We start from the raw sequence: 27,907 nt of genomic DNA on the forward strand, positions 1-27,907 counted from the left end.
GATATGGTTTTGTCATCAGATTCAATTACAGATATAATCAGATCATCAGCGTAACCATAAGTTCGGAAACCCAGATCGTTGAGTTTTTCCAATAGGCTATCGATAACCAGGGTCCACAATAGGGGCGATAGTACACTTCCTTCAGGACAGCCTCAGATGGTTCTCAATATACCACATTGGTCAAACCCAATGACTCTGGATGTTAGCATTTTCAGCGTCCAGTTTTTAATAACTGCCGGTACTAGTTTTCTGTCTAGCGCCTGGTCAATGGTGTTATAAGATGTGTTATAACACCTTGAATATCAAGGAGCCTTTGATAGAAATTGATTAAAAATATTTTTAATGTTTCAGTTTTTTACGTTCAATATCATGTGAATAAATTCGCATTCAGTAAGAAGCTTATATTATTAGTTTCATTCGTTTAGCTTCCACATTATAGAAAATTTCGAAGGTACTATTTGAAAAAAAGTACTATAAAATACCTCTTATAGATTCTCATTTCATCAAGAATTTTATGTTTCTGTATTCAATATTATATACAATTCAAAAAATTTAATTTGATGAATGAAAAAGTCCCTTTCAGCAGATTCTCATTCACTATGGTCCCTACATTTTAAATATTATATTTCTATGTTCAATATCGTAAAAATATCAAAAAGTACCATCGGAAAAACGAAAAAGTACAAAAATCTCTCTCAATAAATTCTCATTTAATAAGGACCGTGTGTCATGTTTTCCGGTTAACCAAAAATTCAAAAAGTACTTTTTATGAGATAAAAAATACTAAAAATTCTCTCTTAAAGAATCTTATTCAATGAGGACCGTGTATGTTTAATAATCATGTGTTTTTAATTCATATTATAGAACATACAAAAAGTATCATTTGAAGAAAGAAAAAGTACCAAAAGTGGAATAAATTCTATCTTAGTGGAAAGTACTAATAAAAATAGTAAATTTTTTTCCCTATTCGCTTAGAAATATACTTTTTTTAATTAATTAATTAAATAGACATCTTACATTACGCTTCAGTTTTTCTAGATAATTGTTCCACCAGGGAGTATCCCTTTTTGGCTTCCTAGATTTTAACTGACAGCTTTTGATGTAGGCGTTGTTGATGTTATTTTTCTAGTTATCGGCTTCGAAATCGATTTCTCAATATTGAAATTAATTGAATTGGATAAATGAAAGCGATATAACTCCCAGTTTATCTTTTTGGGATTGCGAAATTGTTGTACGTTCTTCGAAGAGTTTGTGATCTCAAAGATCAGGTATTGGTGATCTGACATGGTTATTTCTTCTGAGACATGCCAATTATAAAAAAACATAAGATAAGTTAGTACTACTCAATGTGAGATCTAAGACCTCTTCTCAAATAGCATTTCTAAAAGTGGACTCATTACTCTTGTTAGTAATATTAATGTTATTATTACAAACAAATTCAAGAAGATACTCACCCCGTTTGTTGATGTTCGCACTTCCCCAAACTGTATGATGCGCGTTAGCGTCGCAGCAGATTACCCAGTTCAGTAACCTCAGGATTTGGCACCGCACGGCAGGTAAGCAGAGGCTAGGACAACATCATGTTCCCCTACCAGCGATGGAATGCTTACTCTATTCGCTACAAAGTCTTGTAGTAGGAATTCTAAAATAGGTAAATATGTCAATTTTTCCTAACTAGATTACCTTGATCGTGTTGGAGCCCTTGTATTGCCCCTGTGTTGATCCAAGGTTCCTGGATGAAACACACGTCCAGAGATCCATGGTGAACTTACGGCATAGCATGTAGAAGGTTGCTTTTGTATGAGCTTCAACTTATTTATTACAATGATAAGCTATAATGATTAAAACAGCAAAAACATGTAATAACTTGTACTTACTCATAAAATTATTTTTACATGCATTACTTAGAAGGAGTCTAGTAATGACTTACAAATAACTATATATGTAAGTACTTACTTTTTATACCCACTATCAAAAATGATGGCGGTATATTGATTTTGACATTCCGTTTGTGACACATCGAAATATTGGTCATAGACCCACAAAAGTATATATATTCTGGGTCCTTATTAAATTCTAAGACGATCTAGCCATGTCCGTCCGTCTGTCTGTTGAAAGCACGATAGAGTCCAAACGGAATGAGCTAAAGGATTAAAATTTTCCACAAATATTCTCTATAGGTAAGGTTTATTTCGTATTGAAAATGAGCAATAGCGGTCCACGTTTTCGGATAGCCCACATACAAGTGGACCGCCAAAAAACAGCTTTAAGGGTCATATCTGTTTTAAAAGTACAAGTGTAGCGATGAATTCGACATAAATCAGTTTCCTGTGAGCTAAAACGTCCCTACCAAATATTATAAGGATCGGTCCATAATTGACCCCAGCCATCATCAGAAATTATAGTCAATTTCTGATGATGGCTACGGTCAATTCGTTCATTACTGGTTTAAAAATGACTTTAAAAATATGAGCCAAAATCTATCTATAAAATTTTATATGGGTCGGTTCAAAACTTGCCCTACCCCCCAATATAAGCTCCCCTTCAGAAAATTACTTTAACGCTCATTACTGGCTTAAAACTACGAGTATAGAGATGAAATTAGACACACATAAGTTTAATGCGAGCCAATATCTCTCTGTCAAATTGTATGTGGATCGGTACATAGTTTACCATACCCCCATAAGGGTCCCTTCAAAAATTGACTTTAACGATTATTACTGGATTACAAATGTGAGTATAGAAATTTGGCATATGTAAGTCTCTTAGGATAGGATAGGTTGATAGGAGGATGTATAGTACACCAAATCCAAAGAAAAACACCTAGGCCACTATCGGGCCTGTTGTGCGCTCCTTTTCATGAAAAAAAATTGTTCACTGGTATATTGTTTTTCAATGTTCAGAAATTTAGTTTCCTGGACGTAATTCCTAAGAATTTTCCAATCAGTGTTAGTCAGGAATGTTATTTCCGGCAGAGATGGGGGTAGTGCACTAATTTTTAACTATCACTAATAATTAGTGGTAGTTCAAAATTATTCACTACTTTTGTTTAAGTTTAGTGATGAATTGAAAAATATAAGCCTCACTCAATAATAGTGATAGTGATTGTTTAAAATTTTTAACTAAAAATATTTTAAAAATAGTTAAAATATTTGTTTTTACAGCCTAGTGAAATAAATTATTTACACTAAATTTTTAGTTCAAAAAATATTCCTGCACTATTTTTTTTCTACGGAGAAATGTTTCACTCAATTGAAAGTTTAAGTTAATAGGTCAGTCTAGAAATGGTTCAAGTCAACCAAAAACTCATTGGACGAATATTATTAATGAATAAAGCTTTCATTATTTACATTTCCAATCTATTGCTTAAAAAATATCCAGTAACCACATCATTTTTGCAACTGGTTATCTAAATCTGTATTTTCTATTTTAATAGATGTATCTTTACAAAAATTAAATCATTTATTGTCTTACAAATTCTTTAATTTTCATTTAAAAAAAATTAGTGCAAAGAAAATAATTGCAGCCTTTTGTTAGTTACTGTTCAAATTTTTAACTATTTGAGTGTAGTGCTTTTTTCTACACTACCACTCAATTGAGTTATAGTTAAAAAAATAAAATTATCACTAAAAAATATTAGTGCTAAAAATATAAGCTTCACTATCACTAAGCTGCTGAAAATTAGTGAAAAATATATTTTTTGAAATAATATTTAGTGCTAGTGAAATATTGATTTAACTAAAAAAATAGTGCACTACTCCCATCTCTGATTTCCGGAATAACACCACTTCCAAGATACTTGGATCTAACTTCGACGAATACTTGACAGTGGCAAAGAAAGTGCTCCAGAGTTTCACTGTCCTCTCCACATGCTCTACATTCGTCTGAATCCGCACGGCCAATTTTGTATAGATGTGCTCGTAATCCTGTGTGTCCACTCAGAATACGTACCATCATACTAACTTGAGACTTGCTCATTTTGAGATTTCTCGTCTTGTTTTCATCAGGGTCACCCCATAGGATCTTTGTGGTTCTACCCACCGTTTCATTATTCCAAGAGGCCTTATGGTATTCTCTCACCCATATTTTTAATTCAGCTTCTGTTGCGTCAAATGGTTTTGCATTCGTCAGGTTAACTACCTCGATCTCACTTCTCTTTAAAGTTATTACATTCGCCCTTTCCTTGCCGACTACTCCCGAGTTGCCTGGTAACCATATGATGTAAACCTTACCTTTGGGAGAGTATTCAGTTAAAGCTTTCTTATAATCCAATACGGTCTTAGATTTAATTCTATCACCTGATATCGTCCTAATTGCCTTCTGGCTGTCGATGAATAAGGGGCGTGGGAGCATTATTTATTCTAATTGAATTTACACATTTCGTTATTGCTCGGACTTCTGCCTGGAAGTTTGTGTTATGTTTCTGGGTCTTCAATATAGAACGGATACCTACTGGTATTTGCTCTAGTTTTCCGCTTGACCAAGACAAGACATTATATCTGGGATCAGCGATTCAAAGTTTGCGGCATATTCTGTGTCTGGTATGCGATCAGGCATATCCGATGATTGTGTATAACCTTCCAATGTGTCCAGTATACATTGATGACGTGTCCTATAACCGCTTTTGGCCACTTCGCCTAAAGTAATAAGATGTTCGGCTGTAAGCGCCGCCTCATATCTTAAATGTGTTTCAATGGGTGGAATATATAGCAACGCTTCCAGAGCTTTGGTTGAAGTAGTACACATGACACCACTTATACCCAAGCAGCATGTACGCTGAACTCCCAATAGTTTGATATTACACTTTTTGTCCAAAGCAGTCCACCAGATTATTGAAGCATAACTTACGATTGGTCTAATTACACTTTTATGAAGCCAATTTGTCATACGCCCCATTTCATGACTACAGTTCTCCTACATATCGCCCAGCTCCGATGTGGTGTCTCCATTTTACTTTCCGATCGAAAATTACACCTAAGTACTTAACTTTGTCTGTCACTGGTATCTTCTTGCCCAGGAAGCAAGGTTCAGTATACGTAGAAATTTTTGTCTTTCTTGTGAAAAGGCCGATTTCTGTCTTCGCCGGGTTAATATTGAAGCCTCTTGGCTGAGCCCCGCTCAAAGCCATGTTCAGAGCCTCCTCAGCTCTTCTACACAGTTAATTTGGATCCTTTCCTTTTAAAAGTATTACGACATCGTCTGCATAGCAGACAGGTCTAAGTCCTTTCGCAGTTAGGGTCCTTAGGAGGCTATTAATCGTGGTAACCCAGAGTAAAGGTGACAAAATGCCACCCTGTGGTATACCGCGAAATACCTTTCGCGGTTGGATAGATTCCGGTTTGACATGAGTTTAGGATAGGAATTTTTTTTATCTTCGATACTTCATTTACGCTGTCTACCTGTTGACAGAAAAGTTTCCAGGAGTCTCGTTTGGCTTTTCGAAAAATTTTTTATATTCACCAAGTTTACTACAATACTCATCCCAGTATACTGCGGTCTTTTTACGTCGTGCCCGGTTAAATAGTTTGCGAAAAGGTTCACCAAGGTTCCTGCTCTCCTCAGATACCCAGGGTTTCTACTGGACAGATCTCCGCTTTCTCAGAGGGCAGCTATCCTCGAACGATTCAACCAGGGCACTTGTCAGCATTTGTACTTTGGTATCTATGTATGTCCTCCTTATTTCGACATTGTTAAGTGTCCTGACATAAACGGTTCTTTAGTAAGGAACCGAACATTGTTCAATTAGTTTAAGACTTATTCCGAAACTTTACCGGCTATGGTGGCACCCGTAGTATTTTGAATCTTATGTACCGATGGTCAGAAAAGGAGTGCTCGTCCGAAACTCTCCAATCCTGAATTTCGTTTATAAGCTCTTCTAAACATATAGTTATATCTAATACTTCTTCTCTGATTCTATTGACGAAGTTAGCTTTATTACCTAAGTTCAATGTGATCAAGTCTTTAGTATTAAGGAAATCCATGAGGGCTTGTCCTCTGCGATTGGTGTTTGTACTACCCCAAGCTAAATGGTGGGAGTTGGCATAACAGCCTATTACAATTTTCTTATTTTTCCTTTGTGCCTCTTCAACCAGTTTCATCAGATTCGACGTTGGTGGTAGTGTCAGATAATCGAAAGGCAAGTAAACAGAAGCAAGGTATATTGCTACGACCTTGCTTCAGCACCGTTGCATCCAATGTGGATAATCCTGTTGAGAGGGGAAAACATAAGTTCTTGTGACATAAGATACATGTTCTCGATCGAGACCCTGCATCAGCGTAGAAAAGTTGTAAATTTACGTGATTTAATCCAGGAACATTGTTGCAAATCGTCCAAGGTTCCTGGTTTAAAGCTATATGTATCTTACCTGTGTTAATTTTAGCCATCAGAGCGTTGATAGCCGTCTCGCTCCGATGGAGATTTATTTGGATAACCTCAATTTAAACTGTCTTCCAGCGAGTTAGTGATCTACTCCTCGCTCGTTGGTACTATTGATGGCACTGCGGTGTCCTTATCAGGTATAGGAAGAGCAGTCTTTTTAATCGACACTTTCCCAGTTTTGGACAGCACTGCTGTTCTGTCTTCTGGCGAGTGGGTGATTTCCTCCTCGCTTTTAGGATTTGACTTCTCAAAATTACCAGTACTTGCTAATGATGCTTTGGGTACCGTCTTAGGTGTTTTAGTGTCTATATCGGCTTCTCCCCAATTTTGGAAAGGACAGCTGCACTTTCTTTTGGCGAGTTAGTGGTAACTTCCTCGCTTTTAGGATTTGACTCCTCAACGATATCAGTAGTTGCCCTTTCAATCGGCACCTTCCCAATTTTGAATATGACAGCTTTAGAGGCGAAGTAAGCCCTACCTTTATTCTTGGCAAGATTAGCCATAGATTTCTGGTATTACAAATAAAATTCTCTCAGGTTTTAGAAGACGTCCCATTTTTCTGCTGCCAGCTCAACATTTTGACCACCAAGAATTTCTAGTGTACGTTCATTAGCCAGTTTACTGTCGCATCATTTTATATAGACAGTGGACTTTAAAAGCACCAGAAGCTCGCTCTTCTTTGCCAGTCCCAGCTTAGCGCCGTCCCACGGGGAGGAATACTTTCCACTAAGTTCTTCAGGGTGCTAACACAATGGTGAGATGCCAACTTCATCAACATCACGCCCATGCTGAACTCTCAGCTCACGCTCTCTATTGGTTTTTTGCCCTTTGAAGCGATTGCGTGGTCGAATATTTTATTGTTGACCAGGTTTTCTATTATATTCTATTGGAATTTTGCCTGTCGGATTACCGGCATCGTAAACTGCACAGTAGAGATCGTCCCGGGGTCTTCTTCTGGCAACTTTGCCGTAAGATGGCGTGGTTGATTTCGCCGACGTGATCGTCTTCGGAATATCTATCTTGGCGTTGTCACACTTACTCGCAGGATCCTGACTTGAGGTTCCTTTGAGTGAAGTACGGCTTGGCTTCGACTGTGTATTAGAAGACGGGGAGCTCTTTTTCTTCTTAGGTTTATTCTCAGTTGTCAACTCCTCGGGAGACCTGATCCTCTTTGCCTCAGATCTTGTGAGAGAGTCCGATTTTTCCTTTGGAGTGTCGTTGGATTGACTAACTATGATTTCCTGAAGAATCTTTTCTAACTTATTCCTCTGTGCTCCAGATAGTCTTTTCTTATTAATAGGTAGTTTAGCTATGCTATCACTCACCTGTTTCACCATTTGCTCTACATCATCCTTTTTGGGATTATCTATAATGGTGTTGTTCTGAGGATTCAATGGGAGCTGGGAGAGGACAGATGGTCCATCACCACCCCCTATACGCCACCCGGGGAGCGCTCGGTAGGAAAAACTGGAAAACTCCCCCGAGAGCCAAAACCTTTATACCAAATTCTACATAATTGACTCTACCCCCCATATAAGGTCCCCTTCAGAAAATGGTTTTAACGCTCATTGTTGGCTAAATAAAACTTGTATAGCAACGAAATTCGACCCATGTTGCTTGCGAGCCAAAAACTCTCTACTGACTTTTATGAAAATCTGCATATGATTGATCCCCATATAAGCTCTCCTTCAGATAATGACTAAAGCTCATTACTGAATTAAAAATACGAGTAAAATGATGAAAATCGAAACACATATGTTTCATACAAGTTAAAATCTCTCTACTAAATTTATTCAGGATCGGTCCATTAGAAAATTACTTTAACGATCTTTGCTGACTTAAAAATACAAGAACAGTTATGAAATTTAATATAAGAAACATTTATACACGAATCACAATTAAACAAAAAATAAAAACAATCATTTGAACAGTTTTCTTTTTGTTTATTTATCTCCCTCTTCTTTTTCGCACACCAAAGTGGAATATTTCTCAACTTTTGTACTTCGTGCACAAGTTCGATGTATTGATTCGATGATCGCTCTCACATAACATTAAACACGAGATTTCAGTCGCATTTCAACCAAAAGTATTGTATTGTTTAGACCTTAAGTGCAGTCATAATATTTTTCTGAGATTTCCTAAACAAATTGATACTATTCCCAAAAATAATCTAATTTATATGAAACAAGTAAGAATTTATAGTCGGGCATGGCCTAAATGGATCATGCACTCCAATCATTTTTGCAGCGTTTTCAACGAAACATCTAGTTCCAAATAAATCTATATTTTGTATTGTTAAATCGTTAGTAATAAATAATTATAAATAGTATTGCGTGCTAAAATACATACTTTTTTAGTTTGCATGAAAATTAGTACATATGTACATACATATAAATTTTAAATACAAGATAAATAATTTAAAATCATGAAAATAAAATTCATTCTATAACGCCTTCAAAAAAAATTTCATAAATCACTATGTTTATGTATGATTTTCTCGTTCATATTGTACGGGTTTAAATTCTTGGTATACAACCAGAATTATATACTAAATTCCTTATTCATAAAGAAAATTTTATTTTATAAACGATTTATAAATAAAATTTCGTATGGAAATTTTGTTTAATAAACTTTTTATAAAAAATGAAATTGTTTATGAATAAGAGTGTAAAAGTATAATTTAGCAAATTAAATGCATAAAAAATACAATCTGTCCACCTCAGTGTTAAACTTCGCCGGATGTGCCAGTGTGAACAAGAAAAAAATAACGGCTGTTAGTTAAATAATCCATGGAACAAGGAAGAAATCTTTGCAAATATGAAAGAGTACTGGCGACTGATCACACACACCATCACCAAAAAGTTGGATGTTAAATATATTTCACTATATAGTGATTCCAACTTTCTGGTGAAGTGTATAAGACCACAACTGAGAGAAAGAGACAAGAAGCGAGTTCAGCAACAATAACATGGACAAACATTGCCAGAAGTGACATTGGTTGCAGCTGTACGACTATATGACTGTTTAATTTTTCTATCAGTTTCGTTCAAAACAACACCATTTACGAGAACGGTTGCCACACATTTAAAATGCAAAAATCCTTGTTTTAACAAATAACGACGAAAGAAAAAAACGTATTACAAAACTAAATTCATTCCGACATAACTAACTAAATACACATTCGTACATTTTCATATTAAAATCAAAACACAAAAGAAAAAACTTTAAGAGAAAATAGTAGAAGAAATAAAAATAAAATTAATTACCAAAACGAGAAATAATTGCTGTCGTCTGGTTGCTTATTTTACTCGGTTGCCAACAAACTGCAGTATACAACGCCAGCAAATGACAAATAAATGTATTTGTACTTTGTAACTGAGTTGAAATTCATGTATGTATCTATGTTCTACCTCAATACATGCACACATGTACATTATTAGGATAGACCACCAAAAAGTTTGAAAATATCTCTACGGGCAGAGATCCCTCAATCTACCAGGTTCTTATGTGACAGTAACAAGGAAAACATACTGTGTACATTAGGGTATAACGTTTTTTTTTGGGCGTCAAAATACCATGGCACTAATTTATTGCCAATACTGTTCTGATAATAAATGGATATTTTTGAGTCAATTTGGAGAAAAAACTTCCCGCACCGAAAGCAATTTCTAAAATGTTTTTGTTCGTTATTTTTACAAAATATATTTTAATAAATTTCAAATAACTATAACCTATAATATGCAATATTATAGCAATTTATTAGAAATTCCAGAGCAGGGCTTTAAAGGAGAATATTCTCTTTAAGATAATATAATAAAAATGCAAAAATGTTTACATATTTTCTCTTTAGAAAATGTAATATTTATACAAAACTTCATGCATTTTGAAGCGGGAACTTTTTTCACGATCGTGAAAAAATAATATCATATTCCTTAACATCTGTTTACGCCCTAAAAGGTCCTGCTATGGTAAATTGCAAAAAATAATTAATATACTTTTTTCAATACATATTATGTAATTTAAATTTCTAAATTTGAATTTGTAGTTTCTAAATTCAAATTTGTAATTCTCAATATGGGCATTTCCATCGAACAGCATACTTTTGTTACATAACGTATTTAGGGAAAACAAGTAAGAAAGTATAGTCGCTCGTGGCCGACCATATGATACCCTACACCAGTTATGAATATTAAATGTGATTTATTTTTCATAATAAAGCATTTATCTTCAATGTTCCCTTGTTCCGATACATTTAAGCAATTTATGGATGAAAAACTAATTTTCTGAAAGAGGCTTTATATGGGGGCTAGGGGCAAATATGGACCAAGCCCGATAAAATTTTGTGAATATATTTATATTTACATAATATTTTATTGTGCTAAATTTCATCGCGATATTTGTGTTTATAAGTTAATTTTGGACATTCAAGTAATTTTCTGAAGGGGACTTTGTATGGGAGCTAGGATCAAATGAGCTAGGATCAAAGGTCATCAAGGCTCGTACAAAACTTAGTTGTGCCGCTTTTTATCAATATACAGGTATTTTTAATATAATTATGAGCTCAGAAGTCCTTTTCGGGGGTTCTGTTGTATGGGGGCTAGGTGAAATAATGGACCGATTTTAACCATTTTCAATAGTCTTCGTCCTTGGGAAAAAAAAAAGTGTGTGCCAAATTTTATCCAATTATCTTGAAAATTGCGACCTGTACCTTGCGCACAAGGTTTACATGGACAGCCAGCCAGCCAGCTAGACGGACGGACAGACGGACATAGCTTAATCGACTCAGAATATTTTTGTATGTTACAAACATCAGCACAAACCCAATAAAGTGGTGTAGAGTATAAAAATATATTTTTAAATTGTTTATATTTTTATGTAGAGCTCAAAATGCTCTATTCACAGGATAAAGAGGTTCTAAGATTATTGTCAATTAATGTGCGTAATGCGATGTGACAAAAAATATACTTTTCGGTGGAAATTCCCAAATGAATTTGTGTTTTCTTAATTTAAACTTAAAGTTATCTAGTTACTTTTATTGAAATTTGATTTCGATTTCGCTGAAATTGGCATTTGAATTGTTGGCCAAGAAAACAACTTCGGTACCTAACTCAAAGAATGTATTAGTAGAATTTTTGTATAAGTATTGGAGCTCCAACCACTTTCACCACTGATTCCCAACATACATAGAATCGTACTTAAAAATTTTAGGAAATATATATTATATTTAAATTTCTACTTTTGCAGATTTTTCAATTTATTTTGCTTACATCTGATTAGTAAACAGTTAGCAAATATATTTTACGGACTTTAAGGCTCCCCAGTATTGTTAAATATTTCCTCCATAATTTTACATGTGAAACATATGTACATGGAATACGTTTTATATATCAAAGGATTGGAAATTAAGTTTAGTTTTTAGAAATTTATAAATGTTTTAGCATTAAGAAGATCATAGAAGACTTTTTTAAAAAATTTTGCATATTTTGTTGATTTTTTCAATGAAATTTTAAAGTTATACAGAATTTTCAATTGAAAATGTAAAAATAAAAAGAAATTCTGAATTTAGTTTTGAAAAATCCAAAAAATGGAGAGCTGTTGTCGTAATTTTTCGAAATTCTAAAATGCGTTACCGTAATTTGATATCGACTTTGAGATTTCATAATTTTGGCCCTAAATTTGAATTTTACATAAGAAATAGGCATTGTTTTGAATGGACCTGGTCCCATTGGAATCATTTTTACGAAAATGGAAATATTTTTTTTTGAGAAGCGGTAAAACGAAATTTGGCAAACTCATTTGACATATTTAAAAACATAATAAACTCATAATAAAAGCAATATAGTACTGGACTTTATTTATATTAGCGACTTCTCTCAAAAAAGTATCAAAAGTTAAAAGTTCTAAATAAGTATTACTTCAGCAAAAGGGGCAATGCTAATGCAGCTACTTACAAACATGGAAAGTAATTGTGTAGTGCCATTTGCAGCAGTTGTAGCACTGGTATTTTAAGATTGAAAGTTGTGGAGTTTTAAAAATATATTAGCCAACTCTACTCTACAAACATACATTCATATATATAAACAACATTTATCCTATTTTCGGGATTTTTGTTGATTTTAATTTTGTTTGCACAAACAACGTGGAGCATGGAGAAATTAAAATGGTTACAAATCGCAAATGGCATAAAAATGGCGGTACTTGATTTAAAACAATGTTAAATCAGTTAGTTACTGCATTAGTGTTCTAAAAATCTGACTCTTAAAAAAGTAATCGATTATTGAAATATACAATATGTTACCTTTTTTTAAGATTATTTATTTAAATAATACAAAATTTTCACAACTATTAAGGTAAAATTAAACATTTGCTAATAAGAAACAATTTTGTGGGAAATATTATTTATAAACCATTTAAATCAAAAATATCTAGTCGTTTAAAAAAATAAACCTACTTTATGTTTCTACTTGGAATTATTTAAACGGTAAATAAGACTGTGCAGTTTTTCGTACTAAAAATTCAAAACAATGATAAAATAGAGATGTTACTGAAAACATTTATAAATAAACCGCGGTGCACCGGCGACAAAATCAATCCTAAGGGGAATAAAAATATTGAAAAATATACAACAAGAATAAAACAAAACATGCACTGAATAAAACAACAATGAAATACTGGGTTTGTTAAATTGAAGGCAAAAATGTGGCATACTATGAATATTTCAAAGGATAAACAAGGACTACATGCTACATACTAATATCATCATCTGAAATGCAAAAAGGCGTAACAACCAAAATATTTAAAATCGACTTTTTCAAAATACATTACAACTCTATGTATTGTCAAAAATTCCGACTTTATTAACATGAAATTCAAAAGGTGTAACAACAAATTAGTCATTTCCACAAGTCAGAAAGTCCTAAAAAGTAACATAGTAGATAATGTTTGGCGGTACAGTCATATTTAAACGTGTTTATTTATGTTGGCATATAGCAACAATAGTTGTCATTTTATTTAGTTGTTTGTCTCACCTGTAAAATTTTTAAGTGTTGTTACGCCCTTTTGCATTTCAGGTGACGATATGTACATACATACATACATAGGTATGATGTCTACATAGCATAGTGATTGTATTTGTTAGAGTTGTTTAGAGTTTATGTTAAGATACCGGGAACTATGTAGGCTATTGTGTATAAATATTTTTGTAGCAACACAATTTCTTTACATAAAAATGAAAAATATTAAGATAATGAATGCCCCTTCGTACTATCTATTACAAGGTATTGTACTTATAAAATAAATAACTTTTATGTAATGTCCATTTTAAATAATCAGAACTCGCGACTCGATGCTGTTCCTGATAATACTTTTTTTTTCAATTTTTTATTCTTGTGAAGTGAACTATTGAAATGTATTGGATCATTTATTAAAGAAAATAAATATGTATACATATGGGAAATTCTGTTTTTAATTTAGATTTTGGGGTTCAAAAAAAAAATATGAAATTTGTTTAATAGCACATCAACGATATTTTGTGTGGACATTGTCTAACATCTTAGAAGTACAATTATCTTCTCGTGAATAATTTTTAGCAAAAGCCGCCAAAGTTATAGCGGTTTAAAGTTAACAGTTTAAAACTCAAAAATATAAGCGTGGATATAACCTACAACGAATGACCCAAAATTAAAATTAATTTAACCCAAATATTTTAAATATTCGTGGATAAATCGCTTTTTAAGAATTTTTCAACCTCTTCAAAAAATATTTTATTATAAAACTAAGTACACATTTTTTTTGTAGACTATTTAACATGATGAATAAATACGTTAATTTACAATCAATAACTAAAAAATTATGCATTTACATTTGGTAGATTAAAAATTATGAGGTGTTAATTTATTTATGTATATATTCGAATGCATTTTTTTAAAATTGCATTAAATCCAAAATGGTTGTATTTTTTCAAACGGCTTGTAGATTTTGCTATAGACCTCATTAATAGCAACCTAAAAGAATATAATTTTATTAATTTTAATTAGCGGGAAGGGTGTGCTTCACAAGTTTTTCTTAAAAGAAAAACACACGAGAAACTTTGATGCAAATATTTTTGTGGTTAGCCAATAACTGCTTGTTTATAATTATCTTCTGCTTCCATTTCTGAATTTAAATGAGTAAATAATATAAAAACCGTTAAAATGAAAATCTATATAAAGTTTGGAAATAAATTTCATATACATGATTGAACTTTTAGCATTATTGTTAGCTACCGATTAATGTTGTAACTCAAGAAACACCGCGTTTTCGGCTAAAAAGAAATTTTGATGAAATTTCTATTGTAGTTAGCATATCCCTTCTTATCTATAACTAGATTTTTGTACCCGGCGTTGCCCGGGGTTTTAAGTGGTTTCATAACATTATACTTAAGTATTCCCCCGTCAGAGTAAACTAAAAAATCTGCTTTATGTCCATAGATCAATTTCTGAAATTTTTCAACATTCAGAAATATAAAAATTTCGTTGACTTAAATAATATAACATAGTATGTATTTCCGAAATAAAAAATGTTACTCATTTTACCCCTCAGTAAGAGATTACTTCGGAGGTCAAATGGGAGAGTGATGCGAATACAAATGTCACAATTTGTTCACATAGCCAATCCTCTTCAACCGTCAACATCACCCACTGTCCACCTGAGACTTGGTGTCCTCTGTCACGCTAACGAGGCTCTGACGACCGATCGTGGGCGGTATAACCCTATGCGCAGCATGGTGTAAATACCTGCGGCACCTCAACATGGAGTGTTTCTCCTTGCACGATTGTGATGGGACCGTGCAATAGGGATGGCAGCGGATGAGCCAAGTGAATGGCCGACGGTGGCGTCCAAAGGTCTTCAAAAGATTTACCATCGGCAAACCCTAACCTAGAGGGTTGCTGGCAGCCCCAGTTACTAGGTGCGGATGCGATGGCCCAATCAGCCATTCATCTTTAAAAACCCAGATTACAGAAACATTAACAAGCTATATAAGAACTGAAAACCCTCCGATGACGACCTATGTATTCAGAACCCGGTTTATGATTGGAACATGGAACGTAAGAACTCTCTCAGAACCATCGAGACTTAATCAAGTCCAAAACGAGATGTCAAACTACAGCCTTGACACACTTGGGTTAAGTGAAGTACGATGGCCACAAACAGGGACAATAGACCTTCAGAGGGGCTACTATTTTATCTTCTCGGGAAATGCAGTACACCGGATAAATGGGGTCGGTCTTCTGCTATCACCAAGGGCAAAAAGTGCACTTCTGTCATATAATACCATATCCGAGCGCTTCATAACAGTAAGATTTAACTCCAAATTTCGCAGGATATCTATAGTCCAGTGTTATGCCCCAACTGAACCCGATGACGATGCGGCAAAGGATCAATTCTACTCCCAACTTGATTCGATCGTTCGGTCTCTGCCGAAAGGGGACATTAAGCTTATCTTAGGCGATTTCAATGCTAAAGTGGGCAATAATAACGATAATCTATCCTCGGTAATGGGCTCGCAAGGTCTTGGCGAGACAAGAAATGACAACGGCGATAGGCTGGTTGATTTCGGTGCTAGAAACCGTCTCTTTATTGGTGGCACAAAATTTTTACATAGAAATATCCACAAATACACATGGGAATCACCAGATGGACGCACGCGTAACCAAATCGACCATGTGCTTGTAAGCAAATTTTTCTTGGGCTCTCTAATGGATGTGAGAACTAGACGCGGTGCCGACATCGACAGCGACCACATGCTACTAGTTGATACACTACGGTTTCGCCCAGCGGTCGTAAATAGAGGTCGATCAAAGCGCACAAAGTTTAACCTGCAACAACTGCAGAATCCAGAAACTGCACACGCATATAGGTTGGCTTTAACCGAAAGGTTACAAAGTAGTAACATACACACTTGGTCCGATATAACAACAGCATGCACGGAAACAGCTACCGCCGTTATAGGCTTTGTAAACCGGTGCCCAAGACCGTTGATAAGCAGTGAAGCTCTGGAGGAAATAAAACACCGCAAACAACTACGCAACGCTCTCCTACGGGCAGGTTCAAACGTGGCAAAGGATGTAGCCAGAAGTAATTACCGCGCTTCTGCCACACTGGTCAAACAGTTAGTTCGCAGGGATAAATGTAATTACTTTGATAAGCTAGCCGAACAAGCTGAAACTGCTGTGAACACTGGAAATCTACGTGGTGTTTACGAGACCATAAGGCTGATGAGTGGCAATAACATAAGACCTACGGCGACAATTAAAGATGAAAACGGAGCTGAATTGACAGACCCAGAACATCAATTAGACCGCTGGGACAATTTTTTAGTAATGGAGGATCAGCAACATGCGGGATACAGTCGTTCACTGCAACCCAGGCAGTACGCCGCAATCCGAGAAGGGATATATCTACGAATCCACCTTCCTGCGACGAGATTGTATCAGTGCTGAAGTCGCTTAAGAATGGCAAAGCGGCCGGTCCGGATAACATCCCCGCGGAATTGCTCAGGTATGGATCAGAGCCTATCGCCCGAGCCTTAACGCCTATTATTAGGGAAGCCTGGGATTCGAACTCCTTCCCCACTGAATGGAAAGAGGGGATAATGATAACAATCCCAAAAAAAAGGGGACCTCACTCATTGCAAAAACTGGCGGGGAATAACATTACTAAATGCCATTAGCAAAGTAATGGCAAGTTTACTACTCCAACGCATCTCCCCTGCGCTTGACTCCATTTTACGCAAGGAACAAGCTGGTTTCCGTCCAGGGCGATCTTGTGCCGACCACATTAACACCTTGCGCATAATCATTGAACAGTCAGTGGAGCTTAACACACACCTATATCTACTATTCATAGATTTTGAGCGAGCTTTCGACACTGTCTCTCGGGACGCTATGTGGTCTGCTCTTATAAACAAAGGTATACCCACGAAAATTGTCACACTGATCAGTGAGCTGTGCATGGATCCTTAAATTTCAGTTCGCTTTAACGGAAGGGAAAGCCTTCCCTTTGGGACCCACAAAGGTGTGAAACAAGGTTGTATCCTATCGCCCACCCTCTTCCTAATTCTGCTGGACTCCGCTTTGGAAACAACAAATAATCAGGCACCTTATGGCATTCGCTGAAGCGTCAACGATTTCCTTGGCGATATTGAGTATGCCGACGACATCTGTTTTTTTGCGCACAGCTTTGTACATATAAAATCCAAGCTGGAACGCCTGAAGGAAAATGCCGCTAATGTTGGTCTGAAAATAAACATTGGAAAGACCAAGCTTATGAGAATAGGCACGACAAATGCAAACCCGCTTACTATAGAAGGGCAGATCATTGAAGACGTCGACAGCTTCTCCTACCTCGGAAGTAGGATAACGAAAGACGGGGGCTCGGAGACGGATATACGCGATATATATATATATATATATATATATATATATATATATATATATATATATATATATATATATATATATATATATATATATATATATATATATATATATATATATATATATATATACAGTGGTGGCCATGAGGTTAGCACATTTGGTATCTGTTAAATATAAAATCAAATATTTCCTATAGTTCTTAACTTTTTTAACAAATTCTTTTTTATGCGTAACACATGTCCTTCGAGGATCACGACACATTACATTTTGTTCCACTACTTTGTTGCAGATAGATTTCTTTCTTTCCAAAGTACATCTACCCCAAAAAAAATCTGGACATAAGTTTAGCACAAAATAAAAAAATCATTAAAAAATTAAAAATAAAGCAAAGAAACTGGATAATTTTATGTAATTTCACTTAAAATTTTATATTTTGTAGAATAGTTGCACATTTTGATAATATCATTTCTTCTCCTGGACATAATCTTCACCAGAACCCACTAGAAATTTCATGACATAAATTTTAACTTTCAGCCCATAAATAGGCAAAATTCTTAGGAATTTGTGTTTTATTTGTTGCACCATTTCGTTTAATATGTTCCCTATTGGATTGGGATCTAGAAATTATTCTGGGGGCTGCAAACATGTCAATCTCGCTCGCTTCCAAGAAGCTCCTCTCTGTACTTTTAACATATTTTGGGTCATTGTCGACCAAAAAACGCCATTTAACTGAACTTTTGTCCACTCATTTTTTTACTAAAATATTTAAGAGTCTATTTTGATAGTCATACTGATCCATTTGTGCGTCCACCTTGCGTATAGAACCTCCACTAGCCCGGAAAACGCCTCCGAATTCGTCATATTTCACCCATTGTGTTTTATGGTTTTAAATGTACACTTTGGTTGTTGCTGCATGTTTGGAGTACAGCATAATTACATTTTTCCATCAAATTTGATCCTATTAATCTTCAACTAGTATCCTCCAATCATGCAGATAAAGCTAAAGTGTTCCAGAGAAATCATATATCACAATGGGGGGAAATTTCATGGTATTCATTGCATTTTCTTGGCATGCTGTTGGTCCTATATTGATGTTGGATGCAGAAGTGGATCCGTATGACTATCAAAATAGGATCTTAAATACTTTATTAAAAAAATCGGAGGACAAAGATGGCGTTTTTTGGTCGACATCGACCGTAAATATGCTAAAAGTGCTGAGATGAGCTGCTTGGAAGCGACCGGGATTGTCATGTTTGCAGTGCCCAGTATATTTTCTCGATTCCAATTCAATAGAGAACATATAACATAATATGGACCAACAAATAAAAGCAGAAATCACCAAGAATTTTGCCAATTTATGGGCTGAAATTTCTAGAGGGTTCTGGTGAAGATTATGTCCAGGAGGAGGAATGATATTATCAAAATCTGCAACTATTCCACAAAATATAAAATCTTAAGTGCAATAAGATAAATATAACCGGTTGTTTTGTTTTATTTTTAATATTTTAATGATTTTTTAATTTTGTGCTAAACTTATGTCCAGATTTTTTTGGGGGTAGATGTACTTTGGAAAGAAAAAAATCTACATGCAACAAAGTAGTGGAACAAAATGTAATGTGTCGTGATCCTCGAAGGACATGTGTTACGCATAAAAAAGAATTTGTTAAAAAAGTTAAGAACTATAGGAAATATTTGATTTTATATTTAACAGATACCAAATGTGCTAACCTCATGGCCACCACTGTATATATATATATACATATATATATTTTTGCCAATTTATAAAGCTAAAAGATTTCAAAATTATAATTTTAATACTATCTTGTTAGGTAAAACTATAATATACATATTTAACATAGGAGAAAGAATAATTCTTGACTTAAAGCATAAAGTGATAATTTTTCACTAACTTCTTCATGTTTCGAAAAATGTTGCAGGTCTCCTTATGAAGAAACTCCTTACAATTTCTTTGTAATCTTTAAAAGCTTTAAAATAAATTTAATTGAATTTGAACAATATTTATAAAAGGTACCAACACAGTATCAAAAATACTACCCATACCCTCTTTCTCCATTGAATTATTCAAATTTATGTATTTTGTTTAATATATATGTTGTATCATTTCAGAAATCGATGTTGTAGAACATTTATTAAGATAATCACGTCAGAGAGGAACCTTTCCATCTTTAATGATGTTTTGTAAACATTTGTGAAAAACACATTTTTTGACCGATTACGGAAAAATATTAATAAAAAAATATATATTTCTCAAATTTCATATAAGTACAAAAAATGCAGCAAAGGAACACATAATTAGCCGTTTTTGCCCATTTAGTTTGAATTTCTTTTTCCTTCTTTTTACCCAAGTTTTGGAAAACAATGTAGCCTATCACACCATACACTTATATACCTAACTATGTTTCAAATTTAAAGAAAATCGTCTTTCAAGGACGAATTCTATTGAAAATGGTTTAAATCGGACCTTTATTTCGCATAGTCCTTCTACAATCGCACCCCTAAATATGGGTTTTGAGCTCATAAATATGTTAAATGTTCTTGTGTCACACCAAAAATCGGCAAAACTTAGTTTTATATAAGTTTTAATTACACTGCTGATTTTCGCAATGATCGGTCCTCATTTGATCACATCCCTCATATAAAGTCCCCTTCATAAAATGACTTGATGGTTCAAATTCACATATAAACACTAATATTACAGCGATATTCTACACAAATAACTTTATTGTAGACGTAAATCCCTTTACCAAAATTTAATTTAATTTAACATAAAGAACTTTATTATAGACGTAAATCCCATTACAAAAATTTATAAGGATAGTCCCAATTACCACCTACCCCCATAAAACCCTCTTTTAGAAAATCCCTTTTTTGTCAATAAATTTTTAAAATATTTCTGAATTAAAAAAAGTAATTTAAAATAATCAACATTTATAACATAATCACTGGTGTAGGGCATCATATGGTCGGCCATGCCCAACTATAAAGTTTTACTTGTTTATTCATTTGTTTTATTTATTCATTGAGGTAGTTTGAATTGTCTGAAAATATGCATTTATTGAGTCCCTTTACGCAGCAAATACAGATTTCCCTTTCTTACCCGTTTTTTCACCTTTTTTTTCTTAAAGTACAAAAGTACTAATTTTGTCAGATTTTCGCCATTTGGCCTATTTTTTGTCCCATTCCGGTCCAATTTTCACAACGTCTCTTTGCTATTATATATTTCTAACAAATAAAGTAGTTTAATCGAAAATGCCTTTGCTTAAGGATAGACAAAATCAGTATTTACTATCAAAAGTAATAATTTTGCTCGTTTTTTACCCATTTTACCCCCTTTTTGCACCCTCCTAGTCCAAGTTCCTATAACACTCTCCAAGTATAGATCTAACTATGTTCCAAATTTGAAGACAATCGGTCCAGCCGTTTAGGCGTGATTGACGAACAAACAAATAAACAAACGAACAGACTTACAAAGAGATTTATAATATATATTAGAATTGTAATTCAAGTGCTTTAAAAGCTTATTGTAATAAAAAACAAACTTAAAGTATGAGATCCATTTTAAGGCCCGTATTCGGAAAGAAGAATGTAAAACAATATTTAAAATTTTATATGAAAAACACTAACAAAAACTGAGTAGTTTTCATACAAAATTTTAAAAATTGTTTTCTACTTTCTGAATTCGGGCATAAGTCTTTGGATGACTAAATCTAACACAAGACAGATCTACATATATGAAATATAAATTGCGAATTGTTGAACATTTTTAAAAGAATTCTTTAGTTTTCACAATAAAGCACTTAAGTTGAATTGTACCTTGCCTTGAATTGTACTTAAGACATTTTTTGTTGAATAAAATTGTGGACATTTAAGTCAAATTTTGAAGGGGGCTTTGAATGGGGTCTGTGACCTATAATTATAAAATTCATGAGGGTCATCAAGGCTATTATAGTACTTAGTTTTGCAGTTTTTTGTCGAGATACGAGTATATAAACATAATTAGTGCATTAGAAACATCAGCACAAACCCAATATACCCTCCCCACTAAAGTGGTTTAGGGTATAAAAACAGGGTGAACTATATATTTTTTCTACACAATATTAGTTAAACGAAAATGGACTATATGCGAAGTGGACTTAAGAACAAATAATTTGCATGAAATTCGAAAAAAAACAGCAAGTGAATATGTTTGTTTTGGCTTACATCCGTTTTTGGACTTTAAGCGAAAAGTACTGTAATCAATAAATCAAACATTTTAATGTTTGTTTTTATAAAAATTGTATTAATTTTTTTTGTATCAGCTGTTTACACATTTCCATTTCTTAAATATTTATCTGTGTTTTGTGACACTAAATGATCTGAGGAATTTGCAAAAACTTACAATTTGTGTGTTTTTTATCTTATTTGTGCGATAATTGAATATACATATATTTGAATTATTTGCTGTTATAATCCAAAAATATAAACTAACTGGTCAAATTGTGCAAAACCCATTTTCCACTTCAAAGCCGTGGTGCCATGACCCACCACCAGTAAAAGTAGTCCTATCGTCCGAAATGTTTCCAGAATGCACTTTTATAACTTAAAGTTTAAGCCTAGAGGCAGAGACCGTCAATACTCCTAACTTCTGTAAAATTAAAGAATTTAATATTTGAGACACAAGTACACAGACTCGCGGACTAAAATATCAAAATGTGGAAAATTGGTGGTGTTTTATACCCTCCATCACCATCAGTGGTGATAGAGGGTATATATAACTTTGTCATTCCGTGTGTAACACCAAGAAATATTCATCTGAGACCCAACAAAATATATGGGAAGTTCTTCTTTTGTTTTAGATTTTAAGAAATCAACTTTATGCCTTAAATATTTCTTTCGTGTAATATTTTGAAAATTAAGTGATGACGAATTTTTATTCACAAGACCAGAAAGAATACGTCCATAAAATTTTGTGGTCGATCGTAGTTCCATGTTGGAGAAATAAACACTCAAAGTTAAAATTTCTCAAAAATGTGATTGAAACCAAGTAGTTTTTTTACAACTTTTTGATATAATGAGGGCGGTTTACAACTTATAAAGTCAAGTTTGCTAATATAAGCTGTATACACTTGTTGAATGACTATAGTCCATATTTAATTGTTGTGCCATTTATAAGTAAAGAATTACGTGGTCGCAATGTTTTGAAACCAAATTTATACAATTTTACAAAATTTGCAGTTTTTTGGATAGAATATTTGCGGCTCTTCGGTTATGCAAAATGTATAAATGAGAAAAAGCAGACATTGTAATTAGGCGTCGTTTGATGTATATCTCCAAAATGTGCTCTAGAAGGTATCACTGCGGGAAAAGCTTAATAATTTGAAAAACAAACGTGAAAGTTTCGAAAAAAATGGCTTTTTCGCGAAGCACACTAACAGCGTAACTTCAATATACCCAAAATATCGCGTAATCGAAAAACTTTTAAATTTTACATATTGAAATCATAAAGCCGCGATAAAATATTACCATGCAAAGATTTTAGGGCGAATACAAAAAAATTAAAATTTTTAATTTTGTACTTTAGCGAATTCCCGCATTACAAACAAGTTTTAAATTCTGAATTTTATCAGTAATCAATCTTTATATAGAAAGAATTAGTTTGCATCAAAAAATTTTGACCAAGGTCTTTCGTGGACTGAATACGCGGGATTTCTTTCACAACATAAATCGATGAAGTACACCTAAGCCGCTAATTTAAATTGGGGACATTATATATCAACCGGTAGCTGGCAATGATGCTTATACGAAAATCGATAAGCCGTTTGAATAAAAGTACGTATTTGCATTAAAAAAGTATAAAAAAGTTCATTCAAGTAAATATATAATTTCTTTAAAAAAAAATAATTCATTTAAATTTAGAAATGAAAAAAGCAGTTAATCCTAATATATATTTGTTCAATTCACAATCAAGTTGTATATTGTACCTACTAAAGTGTAGTAACAGTGATTGTGAAAAAATCTTTGCAGAAAGTCATAAGTTTATGATCAAATCAAAACAAATATACATTACAATGTGAAAGTATAAAAAAATCAAAAAATATTAAATTAATTAAACTTGCGAAATAGATCAAATTAATTTCTTTGAATTTTCAATTCTTTTATTTTTTTTATTCCACATTTTAAACTAATAAATAAACTATTTTTAATAAAATTTTATTTTTTTTTTGTTTTGGTAAGCAGCTGTTTGTTTTTGATTTCAGTGTTACCACTTTATCGTTTTTTATGCTAAAATCGTTTGAATTTTTTGTTTATATGTTGAAATAAACAATTGTCAACACAAAACTTTCTTACAACATTCGAAAAACATATGAAAAATTGTCGTAGGAGTTGTATAGAGCTTCTGCATAGAAAATACCAACAACATTGTTATGACTATTGTAGCAGCTGCTGACATACGACGCATACAACGCTACAACATCGATTGTAAATTGAACAATTATAAATCTCTTTGTAAGTCTGTTCGTTTGTTTATTTGTTTGTTCGTCAATCACGCCTAAACGGCTGGACCGATTGTCTTCAAATTTGGAACATAGTTAGATCTATACTTGGAGAGTGTTATAGGAACTTGGACTAGGAGGGTGCAAAAAGGGGGTAAAATGGGTAAAAAACGAGCAAAATTATTACTTTCGATAGTAAATACTGATTTTGTCTATCCTTAAGCAAAGGCATTTTCGATTAAACTAATTTATTTGTTAGAAATATATAATAGCAAAGAGACGTTGTGAAAATTGGACCGGAATGGGACAAAAAATAGGCCAAATGGCGAAAATCTGACAAAATTAGTACTTTTGTACTTTAAGAACGATTTTTTTCTATTCAGAAGCCAAAATATTGTAAACTATGATTTTGATAGTCTCAGACATATGTACATATATTTAGAAATCCCAGCCTTAGGTGAAAAAACGGGTAAGAAAGGGAAATCTGTATTTGCTGCGTAAAGGGACTCAATAAATGCATATTTTCAGACAATTCAAACTACTTCAATGAATAAATAAAACAAATGAATAAACAAGTAAAACTTTATAGTTGGGCATGGCCGACCATATGATGCCCTACACCAGTGATTATGTTATAAATGTTGATTATTTTAAATTCATTTTTTTAATTCAGAAATATTTTAAAAATTTATTGACAAAAAAGGTATTTTCTAAAAGAGGGTTTTATGGGGGTAGGTGGTAAATGGGACTATCCTTATAAATTTTTGTAATGGGATTTACGTCTATAAAGAAAGTAAAGTGGTAAAGGGATTTACGTCTACAATAAAGTTTTTTGTGTAGAATATCGCTGTAATATTAGTGTTTATAAGTGAATTTGAACCATCAAGTCATTTTATGAAGGGGACTTTATATGAGGGATGTGATCAAATGAGGACCGATCATTGCGAAAATCAGCAGTGTAATTAAAACTTATATAAAACTAAGTTTTGCCGATTTTTGGTGTGACACAAGAACATTTAACATATTTATGAGCTCAAACCCCATATTTAGGGGTGCGATTGTAGGAGGACTATGCGAAATAAAGGTCTGATTTAAACCATTTTCAATAGAATTCGTCCTTGAAAGACGATTTTCTTTAAATTTGAAACATAGTTAGGTATATAAGTGTATGGTGTGATAGGCTACATTGTTTTCCAAAACTTGGGTAAAAAGAAGGAAAAAGAAATTCAAACAAAATGGGCAAAATCGGCTAATTATGTGTTCCTTTGCTGCATTTTTTGTACTTATATGAAATTTGAGAAATATATACTTTTTTATTAATATTTTTCCGTAATCGGTCAAAAAATGTGTTTTTCACAAATGTTTTTACAAAACATCATTAAAGATGGAAAGGTTCCTCTCTGACGTGATTATCTTAATAAATGTTCTACAACATCGATTTCTGAAATGATACAAAATATATTAAACAAAATACATAAATTTGAATAATTCAATGGAGAAAGAGGGTATGGTAGTATTTTTGATACTGATACTTTTATAAATATTGTTCAAATTCAATTAAATTTATTTTAAAGCTTTTAAAGATTACAAAGAAATTGTAAGGAGTTTCTTCATAAGGAGACCTGCAGCATTTTTCGAAACATGAAGAAGTTAGTGAAAAATGATCACTTTATGCTTTAAGTCAAGAATTATTCTTTCTCCTATGTTAAATATGTATATTATAGTTTTACCTAACTAGATAGTATTAGAATTATAATTTTGGAATCTTTTAGCTTTATAAATTGGCAAAAAAAAATGTGTGAAGTAATCTCTTACTGAGGGGTAAAATGAGTAACATTTTTTATTTCGGAAATACGTACTTTCTGAATGTTGAAAAATTTCAGAAATTGATCTATGGACATAAAGCAGATTTTTTAGTTTACTCTGACGGGGGAATATTTAAGTATAATGTTATGAAACCACTTAAAACCCCGGGCAACGCCGGGTACACAAATCTAGTAAATAATAATAATATGTAAAGGTTTTGTTTAAACTATTGATTTTACATATTTAAATCAATATTTGATTATATTTTAAATAAACTTTTATTTTGTTTAAAAAAAGTGGTTTTATTGAAGAAAGTACGTACTTTGTATATAATCCAAAATGTGTATTATACCAGGGTTCAGTTATAGTCCATAAAGTGGCTTAAAAAGAAATTCGATTATAGTCCTAATTCGCTTATAGTCCACAAAAATTTTGCAACTTCAAAAGATTTTAAATTTAAGTTTTCATTAATTTTCATATTAATTTTACAATTGTCTTCTTCTTTTGATTCTTCTTCAACTAAAAATACATTAAAATCAGACGAATTGGTTTCAAAAGTTTTTATAAAGCTTAATTTCGTTGGTGTGTTATCGTTACTAGTTTTTTAAACGACAAAAATTCATTGATCTAATGAAATTCAAGGTTATCGGTTTTATGTCCATTTTTAGAAATTAATGTTTTATCGAATAAAAAACTATAACATTGGATTTCAATGTATTTTTTGCCTTTTTCAAACTGTACAAGCGAATTTTTATTCAAAATTTAAAAAAATCTTATAAATAAAGTTTTGAGAATATTAAAATTTAAAAAATAATAACATTTAAATCACAAAACATTAAAATATGCACTTATAAAGTAAAATATGCTCTAAAAGCTCGAAAATATGCCTTAAATATGCTACTAAAGTGAAATCATTTAAAATTATGATGAATTGACATTAAAGATGTAAATAATATATGTATATGAGCATGAGTCAATACCACGCACCATAAAAAACATGCTTTTGAACATTTTGGTTTCCCTGCTTATCACAATCCACATATTTAGAGTTATGTATATTCCCAAAAAAATAATTTTCAAAATATCACAGAAAGAAATATTTAATGCATAAAGTTGATTTCTTAAAATCTAAAAGAAAAACTTCCCATATATACAACATCTACATATCTTTTAATTTATCGGTATTTACTGTGTCCCTTTTCAAGGACTTCAATGTTTTAAAGAAGTATTTTTGCCAAAAAATATTTTAAAATACTTCTACTCATCAAACAATGCCAAATTTGGTGCCAATAGAACAAGAAGAGTTGGGAAATATTTTGTATTATTTTTATTCCCGCCATCAAAAAAGATAGGAGGTATATTGATTTTATCACTCCTTTTGTAACACATCGAAATATTGGTCGTAAAGTATATAAATATATTCTGGGTCCTTATTAAATTCTAAGACGATCCACAGTGGGGTCTCCCTGAACAAAACTTGGCATTAACTAAGCTATAATGTTTTGGTATAAATTATGGGTATCGATGGAAGTCCTCTAGATACGAAGTAAAAAAAGAAATGCAATATTTTTGCAAAAATTTAAAAACAAAATTTTTTAAAATTTTATTTACGAAATATTTTTATTACATTTACAGATATCCTAATTACTTTCGCGAAGACTAAATTTAATGCATCTTTGGGAAGATTTTTGAGATTTTTTAGGGAAAGTTCTGTTTACAGTTATATAGGATTTGGGATAGGGAATTATACGAAAAGCTCTTTTATTTTCTATATTTTGTCACTAAAAATCGCTAACATGATAATATGTAAG

At 32.9% G+C, this 27,907-nt stretch overlaps 1 protein-coding gene across 1 annotated transcript; it reads left to right on the top strand.

Moving 5' to 3' along the window:
- Positions 1–16,161: 16,161 nt before the first annotated feature.
- Positions 16,162–27,759, top strand: LOC119614755. Its single transcript, XM_037970896.1, has 2 exons — positions 16,162–16,790; positions 27,732–27,759. The coding sequence occupies exons 1-2, from the start codon at positions 16,162–16,164 to the stop codon at positions 27,757–27,759; spliced, it is 657 nt and encodes a 218-aa protein (XP_037826824.1).
- Positions 27,760–27,907: the final 148 nt, after the last annotated feature.

The sequence above is a fragment of the Lucilia sericata genome, unplaced genomic scaffold (genome assembly GCF_015586225.1).
Source record: "Lucilia sericata isolate MDLA Ls3-8-SP2 unplaced genomic scaffold, ASM1558622v1 Contig000002F_arrow, whole genome shotgun sequence".
Lineage (NCBI taxonomy): Eukaryota > Metazoa > Arthropoda > Insecta > Diptera > Calliphoridae > Lucilia > Lucilia sericata.